This window comes from Taudactylus pleione, unplaced genomic scaffold (genome assembly GCF_031769625.1).
Source record: "Taudactylus pleione unplaced genomic scaffold, aTauple2 ptg000176l, whole genome shotgun sequence".
Classification (NCBI taxonomy): domain Eukaryota; kingdom Metazoa; phylum Chordata; class Amphibia; order Anura; family Myobatrachidae; genus Taudactylus; species Taudactylus pleione.
Genome location: NW_028284578.1, coordinates 931812 through 947657, shown reverse-complemented (window position 1 = coordinate 947657; position 15846 = coordinate 931812). Strand labels below are relative to the sequence as shown.

At 47.1% G+C, this 15846-nt stretch overlaps 1 protein-coding gene across 3 annotated transcripts in view; it reads right to left on the bottom strand.

The window, feature by feature from the left end:
* The window catches only part of GEMIN5 (gem nuclear organelle associated protein 5), a 121532-nt gene that overhangs the window by 105404 nt on the left and 282 nt on the right, over nt 1-15846 (bottom strand). The window contains exons 1-4 of one of the 3 annotated variants that reach the window (XM_088475666.1): nt 14933-14945; nt 5472-5627; nt 4094-4248; nt 3573-3754 (exon numbers count right to left, since the gene is read on the bottom strand). In XM_088475666.1, the coding sequence (XP_088331792.1) occupies nt 3573-3754; nt 4094-4248; nt 5472-5616 (482 nt within the window). In that variant the 5' untranslated portion in view covers nt 5617-5627; nt 14933-14945. Of the gene's footprint in view, nt 1-3572; nt 3755-4093; nt 4249-5471; nt 5635-14932; nt 14946-15846 lie in introns of those variants that run through there. The other 2 variants (XM_088475667.1, XM_088475664.1) reach the window with 2 other exon arrangements.

The following is a 15846-nucleotide window of genomic DNA, read 5'->3' as shown; positions in this document are numbered from 1 at the left end:
TATCCCCATGAAGGATGTATAAAATCTATAATATATAAAAACGGAGGTTCAATACAATTACTATTTATATAGCACAAACAATCTTATGCCGCACAATACAATCTGAGAATGTTTGTTTATTCACATCAGTCCCTGATCCCGTATGAGCTTACAATCTGATTTTCCTACCACACACAAGCAGTGGTGTAACTAGGGTATTTGGAGTCCAGGGCAAGATGATAAATGGAGCCCCCCCCGATGTGCGTGCGCTGAAAAAATGAGCGTGGTCAAATGCCACAAGGGGCGTGGCCACTGGAAAATGGGGGCGTGTCAACATATGACACCACCGTTTGTAGTCACTGTCATTCCATATGCACCTTAATTCCCTTAGTAGTATATCCCCTTATGCAGTGCCCCCTGTTGTAGTGCCCATTATGCGATGCCCCTAGTAGTAGTGCCCCTCATGCTATATACCAAGTCGCAGTGCCCCTTATGCAATGCCCCCTGTAGCAGTGCCCCCCAGTAGTAGTGCCCCTTATGCTATGCTCCCTGTTGTAGTGCATATAATACAGTGCCCCTTATGCAGTGCCCCTTATGCAGTCCCCCAGTAGTGCCCCTTATATAGTTCTCCCAGTAGTGCCCCCAGTAATGCCAATTATACAGTGCCCCTTATATAGTGCTCCCAGTAGTGTCCCTGTGCCCCTTATGCTGTCCCCAATATATAGTGCCCCTTATACAGTCGCCCAGTAGTATCCCCAGTAATGTAATATACAGTGCCCCTTATATAGTGCCCCCAGTAATGCCCCCTATGCAGTGCCTTTTACACATAAAACAGACACACACAGAGACAAATACACTTACCTGAATCCCCGCTCCTGACACTTTCCGCTACGCTGCTCCCATCCCGCTTGGCAGTGGGCACTGTGGGAGAGACGTCATGACGTCTCTCCCTTCACCCAGTGCGGAAGCCGTAACTCATGTGGGAGCTCCTGCCCAGCTCCGGCACTGGGTTCAGCAGCGAATAAGATTCTGTCTGACTCTTATTGGCTTCAGTGCAGTGCAGTCAGCGTGTTTGTTTCAGTTTGAAGTGCCGCGGACCGCACGTGCCCTGGACTGCGGCCGGCGGCACCCCCTGCACTGCCGGTTCCGACGGCGCCCAAGGCACATGCCCCGCTCGACCCCCCACGTTACGCCACTGCCCACAAGCACGGCTAGTTTAGTAAGCCCCCGACTATATATGTTTTTGGGGCATGGGAGGTAGAAGCAATACTCAGGAGGAACAAAACTCCACGCAAGCTGCACACTTTCATTGCGGGAAGAGTATTGCCCAAGAGATAAAATCCCCCCAAATTTTCCACAACAGAATTGCGGCCCTTTAAATATAGAACTAGAGTATGTACGTCAATGTAGATGAATTTTGAAATGGAATAACAGAACCCAAAGCACCAGAACAAAATTGTATCTCCAACATTTTATTTTAGCTGTCAAAAGTTCAAAAGTGCTACATTTACTTAGAGGGTGCGACCATTGGCTTGTGAATATACTAGTTTAGTGCTCATGGAATGCATTGTTAGCACCACTGATGTCTGGTCAGTAGTGAGGGGCAGAATACTATAAAAATATATATATTTACATTTAACCGGACTCTTCAGACTCTGACCTAATACAATTGTGCAATAAGTATACTAAAGACTGCAACACTGCCTATTCATGTTATAATAGACTATATAATATCCAGCCACCAGAGACCACAATACATAACTCACCAGGATTATACTGGGAGGGAAACGGGAGACAATTTGTGGATCTGAAGCGCTACTGATAATTGTAACACTATAACTAAATCTTATGAACAAGGAAGGAGGGATTGATACAATATTGCTACAATTGTGAGACACAGTCTTATGCTGGGTACACACTGACCGATATATTGGCCGATCAATTGATTGGCCAATATATCTGCTGCCCGTCAGCCAGTGTGTACCAGTGATATGTCTGTGAACGACATTGTTCACAGACATATCGCATCGGCTGTGCTGCACAGCCGATGGACAGATACAGTATGTCTGCAGACCGCCCGTACACACACAGCGGCAGCCGCAGGGAGTGGGGCGGGACATGCCCCCGACCCACTTCCCGCCCAGCGGGACCGCGAGCAGAAGCGGAGGATTGCTGTTGTGTATGAACGACCATCATCTGCAGATCACTCGATCTGCAGATATATCTGTATAGTGTGTACCCACCTTTACTCTGACAATATCACTCTTTTTATTTTACTGTATTTTAAATAATAAAGGTCATAGAAAGTTACCTTTTCTTCTTCTGTGTACCCCATAGTAAGCAGATACTATCAGTTTCCAATACAGTTCAGAACATGAAATCAAATGTCTTATTGGTTGCTATCTGGTACAGCATTTCTTCCCAGTTACTATTTTTTCCTAAGTTAGTTATTTATCCATATTGTAACACGTTGGACGTTAACCTATCATATTCGCAAACACTTATGCTGGCTACACGCTACAATTATCGGGACGATCCGCCCGATATCGGCGAATCGCCGCGATAATTGTAGCGTGTGGGGGGGCGACCGAGGGTTAAATATTGCTCGGTTGGGCATGCTGGATTGTCCAGCATGCCCGTCCGATGCGATATTTAGCGGGTAAACTGTCGGCCGCATCGGGCAGTGTATGCCCAGCGCAGCCGACAGACAGAAATTTCCTGTGTTCCTTCCTACGGAAGGAACAGGGAAATGTCTCCTCCCCCGGGGGCGTAGTGCAGATGTCTGCCGAATACACTGTGAGAGAAATCTCACAGTGTATGCCGGCGAGTTCTGCAGCTGGCAGCCGGCCAGATAAAATGTCTGTCGGTCTGACAGACATTTTATCTGGTAGTGTATGCCCAGCATAACTGTATATTATATATTGATACATGTAATAACTTAACAGATGATGACTAATGGTACTCACACCTATAAACAATATAAAAAATTAGAAAAAGATTGATCGCCACGAGTATAAGTATACTTACTGATTTCATCATAGCTCGTACAAGTATATTTTATGCATATACATACGTTTATCTAACAAAACTTGTTCAAAAACAAAATAATTCAAGCCCCCATATAGTTGTGCTGCATCGACTGGCCAGGAACAATCCCATATCAAACCAAAAGATTGATATGGGCTCTCTGATGGTTCATCTCTAATAGAGATTCCTATAACACTGAACTCATGTGATCATTCAGAGCCAATGTAGTCAAAGCTTGATGTCACAAAGGACACTGAGCATGTACCCGCCAATATATGTACTGTACCCTCTCTCATCAATAACCATGAACTACCCAGAGGATAGCTAGCCTCCTGCAGACATATAAAGGACTAATAAAGAATAAACTATGTACATAGCTCTAACGTATGTTTAGTTAAGGGTTGCCTCTGAATCAAAATGAGAATTATAGACTGTTGTTTGCCTCACTGACAATGTCAATATTTAACATTGGAATTGAAGACCAGTAGACCACTTATCTGCCTAGTGCCCTATATTGGCTGACATCTGACTTCTATGAAGCCTGTTGGTGAAATGTAGGTGCTTACCCCACAGCCACTAAATCCTCTTGGTGTGGTGAGCAGGACAGGCAGACAATGGTCCTCGGCTCAGGAAAGAATTGCTGTCCATCATTTCGGTTATACCAAAAGCAAACCACAATTCCCTTCTCATCCCCAGTTATCAGCAGGTCCTTCACCAGGGGAGACCAGTGAAGGGCAGAGATTGTGTTCTGCAAGGAAGAAAAGACACAGTCAGACCACTTTTTGCATCCTGGCGGCAATGCACTAAAAAGCATGAACAAACAGACATTTACACAGGTAACATACGTCAAAATGCGTGTCTTTGTCATTTGGGTAAAAGATTGTTTGACATATTTCAAATGTTGTAATATATATATATATATATATATATATATATATATATATATATATTGTATATTAGTTTATATATCAGGTGTAATTAATGGGTGTAGATGTATCATATGCATCCATATGCACAGTATGCTATACATTACATTCCACTCCATCTGCATTCAAGAAAACAAATCATCTGTACACACAAAACCTACCCGATGGAGCTTGTGTTCTGTCACAATGCTCTTTGTCTGGGTGTCCCAAACTTTCACAGATCCGTCATCGGAGCTACTGGCACAGAGGTGAGACTGACCAGAGTAGTGGGAAAATGCAAAGCTGGATACCCTGTCTGTATGTCCAACCAGCTCCCCTAATAGACAAATACAAAATACTTAGCAGTAGCAACACATTGGAATGTCCATATGCAAACAATACATGCAAAGCCATAAAACAGGAATAGGAATAATAATAGGCAGAACAGGTCACCTAGAAGGTAAAGCGGGTAATTGCCCCAGGGCCATGCTTATTTTTATTGCCAAATAAGGGATGGTTGAGAAGCACATGGGGTTGTCACATGGTACATGTTTATTTAATGTACGAGAACCTTAATGGTTGTGTTGACTGGGCTGCATTTCCCCATACAGTCAGTTATCAAGTTGTTTGTCTGTTTTCGATGTTTTTTTTTTTTTTTTTTACAAAACTTCAAGAGCAAATTGTTGTAGTCTTGAATAAAGGTACAGTTACCCGATTCTACAGTACCCCTGCATACCATCCTATAATACAGTGATTCCCAACCTTGGTCCTCAAGGCACACTAAAGGGGGGTATCCACTTAGCGATTTAACCAAGGGATTGCACGATAACGACGTCGTTATCGTGCAATCGCTTGCAAATCGCGCATGCATCGGGCATGTTTCAGTCGGAAGCGACCAGCAATGCATGTGCCCGCTGGTCGCTTCCGACATCGCCCATACATGCTGTGTCAACATGACGATCTCGTCAGGTTCAGCATGTGAGAGGGCTGAGGGATGTGCCTGGACTGAACGTTCAGTCTAGGCACATCACTAGATATACAAACGAGAGCACGACAGCAATGTCGCAATCGTTTGTAGATCTCTAAGTGGATGCCCGCCTTTACAGTCCTGGTTTTAGTGATATCCATGGTTGAGCACAGATGGATATAACTAAGATACTAATTAAACCACCTGTGCTCAAGTATGGCTATCCTTAAAACCTGGACTGCTGGTGTGCATTGAGGACCGTGGTTGGGAACCCCTACTATAATAGCACGAACTGCTTGTACTTTTGCTATGGAAAAAATAAAATGCTAATTCTATCTGGATGGTTGTTGGATAATTGTTATACATCTGTATTATATTTACCATACTGTTTTAATAAATTGTTAAATATCCAAAACAAAATATTTTAGTGAGCTCTTAAGTGCTAATAATGGAGTTTTGACAGTATTCTCTTTCTCAAACTTTCTACACTATACTTTGGCTCTGATTTTCTACAATCCCCATATTCCAGGATCGGTGATATGAGCGTCTGTGCACTACAGTGCTGTATTGGATGTTGCAGAGACGGGAATTACCATAGAATCCAGGCTCTTGGGGGCTTATACGAAGTAAGCACACAGAATTACGAGCAGTGTATCCAAAGAGGCCTCCGGCTGCATCACTGGCACGGCTACAATACCAGTTGGGGGATGCGCCAAGCATCCGATCTGGGTCACCCATCCTTGTGTCACCTGTAAACTGAAAACATGGTCAGAATTAACGCTAAAGGCGGTAAAGTGTATCACTCGTGCAGTTTTGAAAAACCTCTCATCAGAAGAGTCTGAGTAATAGCCTTACTGCAGTGTGACGTCACTGACACACATACTATCCTTGGCTTAAAAAAAAAAAATCCAAAAAAATACTGGTATTAGGACAGATATATAGACTACTAAAAATAAAATCAGGATACAAATAAGCATTTTACAATATGGGAGAAAAAGATTTGATCTGCCAAATATTGCTCCATAGGTCAGGCGATGCAATTGTCTTTTGGGAGGTGATAATTAATGGGCACCTGACGGAACAATTCAATTGTTATGGGCGTCCATTAATTATGATGCTTGTCACGCATAAAAGCAACAAGTTTAGCCGCGTATAGCAGCTATACCCCTCTGAAGTACTGGTTAGGGTGCCCAAAACTACCATTTGGGTGCCCAAAACAGACTTTTCTCACATTTCTGCTCGCCACCTCCAAAGGCTGCAAGCAGAAATGTGGGTGCCCGTGGTACTCGTGCCCGATCAGAGTAACACTTGAATTGCTCCGTCATGCACCCATTACTGAGCGGCGGGCAAAAAAAAATTAAATTTCCCCTCCAAATGCACTACATACAGGGTGTTTCACTCGCTATTTCTCCCAAAGTTTTTCTTCTAACTTTTAAAGTATCTGATGTAATTTAGTGAAATGTGACCCAGACACACCATGGTCTATGAGAGACATGAGGAAGTTATAGCAAGTGTTTAAAGTGTTCGCCATTAGCATCCAGGCCAGCTGGTCACGCATGCGTGAAGTGAAGGCCAGCTGTTCACCTCCCTAGTCAGCAGCGAAATCCAAAATTCAAATAGGGGAGCCACACCAACTGCCAGTGAGGATATAATCAGTGAGGATATAACCAGTGAGGATGGCAGTTGGTGTGTTTCCCTTGTTTGAATTTTGGACTGTGCTGCATCCCCACATCTGGAGCCGCCACTGCTAGTCAGTAGATATTCCTGCTTCTAACAGTGCTGTTGTGTCCACATTAATCATGTCTGTGTGTTACATGTTGATATGAACCGGTACACAGCTGAACGACGAGTGTTTATTGTCCAGACGTACTGGAAAACTGAGTGGATAAAGGCACGCCAAAGAGAATTTATTGAGCAGTTTGAAGGTCAGAATCCACCGGCAAAATTCACCATTCAGCATCTGGTGAAAAAAACTGGAAACCACTGGAACATTGGGGCCAATGGCGAGTGAAACACCCGGCACTTTTGATGCAAGGCTGCACTGCAATAAGTTTACATATATGCTCTATTCCTGCAGGTTGTAGTCTGCATACATGTGAATTATTGATGTGTCAATCTGACCCAACTACAGCAGACTATACATTTAAAAATTTGCTCCAGAGTCCAATTCACATGTCTAATCAGAAATCTTGAAAAATAAAAACTCACAAAGATGATCACGATTACCCCTTTCAGACAAAAGTAAAAAACCCGGGATTTTGCACGTGACCGTGCATCGACCCGTGTTGACAGTCCAGGGGCCCCGACCCTGCTCGCTATCAGGGTTTTCCAGGGGTCGACGACCCGGCTCAAGTCTGAAAGGTGCAATCCGTGTCTTGATGACCCGGGTCACACCTAAAAGAAATTGATTGGCCAGGAAGAGTAGCACTCGGAGATGACAATCTCCAAGCTCCCACTGAATGGAGGAAGACCTGAGTCCGATGTGAAGGGTGACAACCCGGGAAAAACCTGGATTGTCACCCACGTGTGAAAGGGGTAACCCCGGCTTCAACCCGTGCTCAGTGTCCTGGATCCAAGCCGGGATTTTATTTCTGAAAGGGGTATTAGAGGTGAACAAACATAATTAGTGTAATACATTACAAACATCATAAAACAATAGAACAACAAGAGATATGGTAAGAACTTACCTTTGTTATCTCTGTTTCTACGAAGTCCATAGGGTCCACAGGGTTGACCTTGGGGATATAGCTGGATCAGGATCCATGGGCACCACACAGTTAAGCTTTTAGCTCCCAGGATGCACTTGGGTCCTCCTCTATACCCCGCCCCCGAGCCACAGGCACCTCAGTTGGTAAGCAGCCTAGGCCGGAGGAGAATATGGAACAGAGAGAAGGAAGACTGGAACACACAAGAAACCATACTCACAGAAAAAGGAGACGGAAATACCAGTGACCAGCAACACAGCCCATTAGAAGCCAGGTGCGTCAGGGCGGGCGCCCTGTGGACCCTATGGACTTCGTAGAAACAGAGATAACAAAAGGTAAGTTCTTACCATATCTCTTGTTTTCTACTTCAGGGTCCATAGGGGGTCCACAGGGTTGACCTTGGGGGATGTCCCAAAGCAGTTCAACTAAGGGCGGGGACGCTCCTGTGCAGAAAGGAGAATCCTGCGCCCGAAGGATGCATCCTGAGAGGCAAAGGTGTCAAACGCATAAAATCTTAGAAACGTTTGAACCGAAGACCAAGTGGCTGCCTTACACAGCTGAACAGCTGAGGCACCACGTTTAGCAGCCCAAGAAGGGCCCACAGAACGAGTGGAAAGAGCCTTAACAGAGGCTGGAACAGGTAAATGCTCTCGTATCTAAGCCTCCCTAATAACAGAACAAAACCAACGGGCCAAAGTCTGGTTGTTGGCAGGCCAACCCCTCTTATGAAAACCAAAGAGGACAAACAAGGAGTCGGACTTTCGAACAGAAGCAGTCCGATCAACATAAACTCTGAGAGCACGGACAATGTCCAACGAAGTCTCCCCTGCTGTAAGATCAGGGGACTGAAGGCTGGGACCACCAGTTCCTGATTGATATGGAACTTAGAGACAACCTTAGGTAAACACTCAGGACGAGTGCGAAGCCCTGCTCTGTCCTGTAGAAAATAATTAAGAAGGGGGGACTACATGAAAGTGCCCCCAACTCGGAAACCCTCCTTGCTGAAGCAATAGCCAGGAGAATCCTGAGAACACCCCGGAAAAAAAGTCTGTACGTCCGGTAACATAGCAATTCTACGTTGGTACCAAACCGATAAAGCAGACACGTGCACCTTCAGAGAGGAAAGGCGTAAACCTAAGTCCAAACCCGACTGAAGAAAAGCCAGAATCCTTGAAACTCTGAATACCTGAGGATCATAAGTTTCTGGACTCACACCACTGAAAGTACGTGTGCCACACTCTATGGTAAATCCTTGCAGAAGCAGGCTTGCGTGCCCTCAGCATGGTGGAAATAACGGAACTAGAAGAGCCCCGGGACCTTAAGACGGCCGTCTCAAGAGCCACGCCGTCAAAGACAGACGACCCAGATCCGGGTAAAGGTAGGGCCCCTGAGACAACAAGTCCTGCCGCTGAGGAGGAAGGTACGGAACGTCGATGGACAGACTCTGTAGGTTGGAGTACCACGGACGTCTTGGCCACGCTGGGGCCACCAGTACCAGAGTGCCTCCGTCCTGCTAGAACTTGCGCAGGACCCAAGGCAGAAGGGATATCGGAGGAAACAGATATGCCAGCTGAAACGTCCATCTGACCTACAGAGCGTCCACCAGACTGGCGCCGTCGTCCCTTGTCCTTGACCTGTACACGGGCAACTCGTGATTGTGACGAGAGGCCATCAAGTCCATCTCCGGCAGTCCCTACTTGTCCATGAGTAGTTGGAATACCTCTGGATGAAGCGACCATTCCCCTGGATGCACGTCGTAACGGCTGAGGAAGTCTGCCTCCCAATTGAGGATTCCGGGAATGAAGACTGCAGAGATCGCTGGAAAGTGGCACTCCGCCCAGGTTAGGATGTGAGACACTTCTGCCATCGCAGCCCGGCTGCGAGTTCCTCCCTGGTGATTGATGTACGCCACCGTGGTGGCGTTGTCTGACTGCACTTGCACCGCCCTTCCGTGAAGAGTGGTGCCGGCCGACTGCAGAGCCCTGTACACGGCTCTTAGTTCCAGAACATTGATGGGGAGAGCCGCTTCCTCCGCTGTCCAACGACCCTGAAGTGACAAGGAACCTGTCACCGCCCCCCAACCCCGAAGACTCGCATCTGTCGTGAGCCGAACCCAGGCCGGGATCCAAAATGGGCGAACCTCGAGGAGGTGAGCTGTTTAAAGCCAACAATTCAGGGACTGTCGTACATCCGGAGATAGCACCAGGGTCTGTGACCGGATCCGGTGAGGCAACCCATTCCAGTTTGCTAGAATCAGCCTCTGCAGAGGCCGGGAGTGAAACTGGGCAAATTCCACCATATCGAATGCCGACACCCTGGAACCCAGCACTCTCATTGCCGAGTGTACCGAAAGACTGGCACAATCCAGGCAACTGCGTATCCGCAACTGTAGGGAAGATACCTTTTCTGGAGTTAGAAAGATCCGCTGCTGATGAGAGTCTAGGAGGGCCCCCAGATGGACCATCTGCTGAGATGGGATCAGGGATGACTTCCTCCAATTTATTAACCACCCGTGCATCTGCAGACAAGCCACCGTCAGTTGGAGATGTTGCAGCAGAACCTCCGGAGAGCTTGCCAGCAATAGGAGGTCGTCCAGATACGCTAACAACCGTACCCCCTGGTTCCGAAGGTGGGCAGCCATAACTGCCATCACCTTGGTGAACACCCTCGGCGCTGTGGAGAGCCCGGAACTGGTAGTGACGGTGCAACAGAGCGAACCGCAGACACCTCTGATGTGACGTTGCTATCGGCACATGGAGGTAAGCGTCCTGGATATCCAGGGAGACCATGTAATCCCCTGGTTCCATAGCCAGAATTATGGAACTCAAGGTTTCCATTCTGAACCTGGGAATCCTGAGAAACCTGTTCAAAGACTTTAAATTTAGAACGGGTCGATGGGAGCCATTGGGTTTCTGTACCAGAAACAGCAGAATAGTACCCCATCCCATGCTGAGATTGTGGAACAGGTACAATGACCCCTGCAGTCAGCAAGGAGTCTATAGCTTCCCTGATCAGCATAGCCTTGGCTATGTCCTGAGAAGGACTCGTGCAGAAAAACTAGTGAGGCGGTCTGCGCCGAAAAGACAGGGCGTACCCCTGGGAGACCACTTCTCGCACCCAGGCATCGGTGGTGGTATTGAACCAGCTCTGGGCGAAATGAAGAAGTCGGCCTCCCCTCTGGGATCCCCCAGAGGGAGGCCCGTCCCATCAGGCGGAAGGCTTATCTTCCTGTTTGGAAGAGGGACGCCTGGCACTCTAAGCTTGTTTCTTGGACCTAGCCAGTCTATCCACGATCCTATCCAAGTCTGGACCAAAAAGTAATTCCCCATTAAAAGGTAAGGCCTCCAGGCCCTTGTTTGAATCAGCGTCTGCTCTCCAGGACCTCAGCCATAAGGAGCGGCGGGCATGCACAGCCGCAGCCGACACCCTAGAGGTTAGCAGACTAGCGTCCAAGGAAGCTTCTCCAATATAAGAAGCCGCATCACTCATCTGTCCTAGTAATGCCCTCTGGACTTCCTGAGTATCCTCAGGAAAAGTGTCCCCTAAGGCATTGGCCCAACCCTAATGGCCTTAGCCACCAGGAAATGGCCATGGACGGGCGAGCAATTGCTCCCGAGAGGGAATAAATAGACTTAAGGCAAGCCTCAACCTTTCTGTCCGTGGGATCCTTTACCGAGGAAACTGACGGTATTGGCAGCGTAGCACTCTTAATAAGGCGTGTGACATGGGAATCCACCGCCGGTGGAGCTACCCACTTCCTACAATGCGCCTCCGGGAATGGATAATTGGAAGCCAACCTCTTTTGAGGCACAAATCTCTTACTGGGTGTCTGCCAAGCCACCGCCATATGATCCGTTAATTGATCAGATAGGGGGAATACCGCCGAAGTCACCTTAGTTTTTTTTTTTTTTTAAAACTAGGGAATTTCTACTTAGGATCAGGTGCCTCATCCTCTATTAGGAGAATGGCACGCACCACCCTAACCAGAGCTCGTACATTAATAGACGACCGAGATTCCACCTCCTGAGCCGAGGTGTACGAATCGGAGTCGTCCTGGACATCACCCTCATCTGAGGACCCCTCAGTGTCCGAAATCTGCTCCGCATGCAACTTATGTGCACGCTTAGACGCCCCTGCAGACCTGTCATTGTGCAGCATCGACTGAAAAGTCGAAGATGCAGCTGCCAGACTCTGGACTGAACTGGAGAGCACGTCCACCCATGGTGGAGGAGCTGCCACATTGGTCTGGAAAGGCACCACAGACTGTTGTGTAGCAGGAGTGGCCTGAAAATAGATAGGCAATCCTGAATAAGGGTCTACAGTCTGTGACCCAGAGGAACTCTGCAATAATTGCGGGGTACACTGGTAATGGGAAATGGTAGGCTGGGACAGAGTCCTCGTAGGGACAGCAGACGGAGCCGCAAGGCGGTCCGCCAGAGACACCAGCACCTGTGAAAACATAGCCCATGGTGGCTCCTGTGTCATAGGGGGTCTGGATTGACCAGGAGTCAACTGACACCGCTCATCAAGGCCATCCAGAGATGCCTCTTCCCTATGTGATCCCGCAGAGCAGCGCCTGCAGGAAAACAACACTGGAGTCCCGGAGTGCTCAACTTCACCCTCAGACATAACCGAATATAATGTACAGACAAAATATATATGGCAATAGAGGAAAAAAGAACTGCACTTCCCTGTGTGCTGAACAACAGTCCTGAATATGGCACTGTGTAGCACACAACTGTATGTGACAGACCTCACAAATACTTGATTTATATATGTGAGGTTAGTAGAAAAGCCCCTCCTCCACACCTGTAGGGCTAAGGAAGAAGGAAAGAGATAGATATAAGCTGACAGTAATAAGAGAAAAATACAGGCAGCAGCACTAGCAAAAGTCACATACCATGCAGGAAGATATACTCACTGCACCTTTACACTACACTCAACCGCCCAGATTCAGTGTCTGGGAGGGCTATAGTGCTGTGTACGCCGTCCTAACAGGGGAGAGGTACACAGGGGGACCGGTCCGCGTGCTCCCTGAGGGATCTGCGCTGCCACATGTAGAAAAAAATGGCCGCCAGAGACCTCAGAGGAGGAGTGGCCGAGTGAACTGCAGCTCAGGGACGCTAGACATGCAGGCTGAAAAGCGCGCTGAGCTGAGGGGAGGAGCCGCTGAACAGGGAAGGCTTCCTCCCCTGGCTGGCCATTAACCCCAGGGATGCTGGCTTCCCGCTTGCCGGTTATCCCTGGTGGTCTAGTGGTCCCACGGGTTATGGGGGGGCCCGCCGCCACTGCCAGCAGCCTCCGGTCTGTCCCCAGGACCGGAGGCTAAAGGACTGCATTTAAGGTATTCCGCGCGCCGCCGCTAGCCAGCGACGCGCGGCTTACCTGAATCCCCGGCGACTCCGGCAGCAGTCCTGGGAAGTAGACAGAGTCCGGCTAGTACGGACTCTGTCCTCCCGCCGCGATCCCCAGATCAGTACTGGCGTCGCGGCGCCAGTCGGGGATCAGAGCGGCAGCGTGGGCGTCTGTACAGACAGCCCTTCGCTGCCGTCTGTAGTAAAAAGAGAAACTAAAATAAATAAAATCTATTAGAAAATAAAAAGCTTCTGGGGGCTGCTCCTGCAGCCCCCCTGCGCGGTGACCGACTCCGGCCGGGCACCAGCTTACACTGAGGTGCCTGTGGCTCGGGGGCGGGGTATAGAGGAGGACCCAAGTGCATCCTGGGAGCTAAAAGCTTAACTGTGTGGTGCCCATGGATCCTGATCCAGCTATATCCCCAAGGTCAACCCTGTGGACCCCCTATGGACCCTGAAGTAGAAATATAAAGCATACTGATCCAATGTGTAGTACAATGAGAGGTAATGTTTATGCACATAGATGAATGTGGAAGGATAGCGTGACAGTGTACTGGAATACAGGGCATCTCTGCAGATAACCTGCAGGTCTCTAGCCTATGTGGGACTATAAGCTATGGAGCAAATTCAATTAGAAGCAAACTAGGTTGCGCAAGTTTTTTGCTATTCAATTAGAAATCTACGTTAGGTTAACACGGCTTTCAATGGGCGATAATGCAACATTTTATTCACAGGACATAACGCCTAATTCAGACTTGGGAATAGAGCGAGATATCTCTCTCAACTGATCATCTTGGTGAAACCATGCTGCACTGCAGGTGGGGAAGATTTAAGATGTGCAGAGAGATTTAGATTTGGGAGGAGTGTTTCCAAACTGACATCTAAATTGTAGTGTAATAATAAAGCTGTGCAGTATTTGTGGGCTACGTACAAAAGCAGCCAGTATTTACCCCACATGAAAAAAAAAATATGTATTAACACCACTTGCATTGCAATATGGTTTGTTCAGGTTCACAGTTGAGAGAGATATCTCACTCTATTTCCAAGTCTGAATCAGGCCCATAGTGTGGTGATATACCCCTAGAACACCCCTCCCAATGAATAATAATGTATTCACATTCTTTTACACAGGATAATATAGGCAATACAGACATGCCATTTTCCAAAAAAGCATAAAAATAGGTTTAATGATGTGGGATATGTATGTTGGGTGGATGTATTGAAGGTAGTTTCTGAACTTGCAAGTTTTTTTTTAAACTTTTTACAAACTTGTAAATATATACTCAATTATCACTATAGAGACATTTTAATGGGGATGTAGTGAGCATGCCGGCGAACAGGATGCCGGTCGTCGGAAGCCCGATCCGGGACTAAAGATAGGCGTCAAAATCCCGTTGCCTATCTAAATCCTGATGCTGGAATCTCGACAGCTGCCACCAAAGGTACACCGGGCGTCTTAGCAGCGCAGGGGCTGGTAAGGTTTAGGGCACCACTGAGGGGGGGGGGGGGTGGATTAGGGTTAGGCACTATGGGGGTGGAGGGTAAGGTTTAGGCACCAAGTAGGGAGGGTTAGGCAAGAAGGGCGGGTCAGGGCACTTACCTAACCCCTGTCGGGATACAGAGTCGGGATGCCAATGTCGGCAATTTGACAGTAGGCATCCCGACTGCCAGTATTTCATACCCAACCCATTTTAATGTACCCCAAAATAATCTAGACACATGAAGTACACTCATTGGGCTATCATTTTCCCCTCATTTATAAAAGTTACAAAAATCAACAATTAATGCCTTTTAATCGCTTATGGCCACTAACAGCCATCTACACTGTCTTGCTATTGTATTCGCCACTTGTTTGGGTGATCAGGATGATTTCCATACTGTTTCATGCATGTCACATAGGTGACATCCTTGAAAAAGGGCCAGGAGCCTGAAACGCGTTGGTTTTAGCGCACATCTGACACACAGCAGAGACATAGTGACGTCATCACACTGCACCTTTGCAGCATCGGGCCGTTTACACGGACGAAGAAGACGATCACCCCGTGCAGGGAACCAGCCGGACGGAGCGGAAGCCGTTAAAGGTAGGCAGATATAGGGAGAGACAGTTAGTTTTTCACGTCTGACTCCAGTATCACACCGCACTGCAAGGCATGTTATCGGAACCCTGATGTCAATTATGGACTTTCCTAAAATTAAAAAAGGGTTTTAAACATCTTTTACTAATCCCTTTTTTTTTTTTTTTTTTTTTACAGGTATTGCGTTACATTCATACATGTTTATTCACAAGCGCTCTTTATTTGTTACATATTGAAATTATTTTATTAGGAGCTGCTTTCAAAATAACATCCATAGCGCAGAATATATATTTTTTTATAACACGCGACTTGCCATTTGTAACTAAACTGCGCAGGTATCGGGAGCGCACTTTGTGAAAATATTCCTGTAACGTGCATCAATGTGACGCAGGACTTCACGCTACGCAACTCGCAGCTAACTGCATTCAGCCCCTATGACAGATACTGGTGCAGAAGTATTAAGCTCTGGAAAGTGATAAAGTGGAGAGTGATAAATGACCAGCCACTCAGCTCCTAACTGTCATGTTACAGGCTGTATTTGAACAATGACAGTTAGGAGTAGTGTGGTTGGTCGTTTATCACTTGCAGAGCTTAATACATCTGCCCCATTGTCACATCAGCTGAAGAGTGACAGGTAGCCTAATAGTCTATTCTAATGTGTAAGATATGTACCAAGGAAATCCAAATATGGACATGGGTTAGTAGTAGTACACATAATAATAATATTATTATTATTATTATTATTATTATTATAATAATAGGAACTGAACTGACAATGTGAAGATTAAGTCACCAAAGTGTGGTGGGGGACTGTATGTGCTACTGTTGCACACA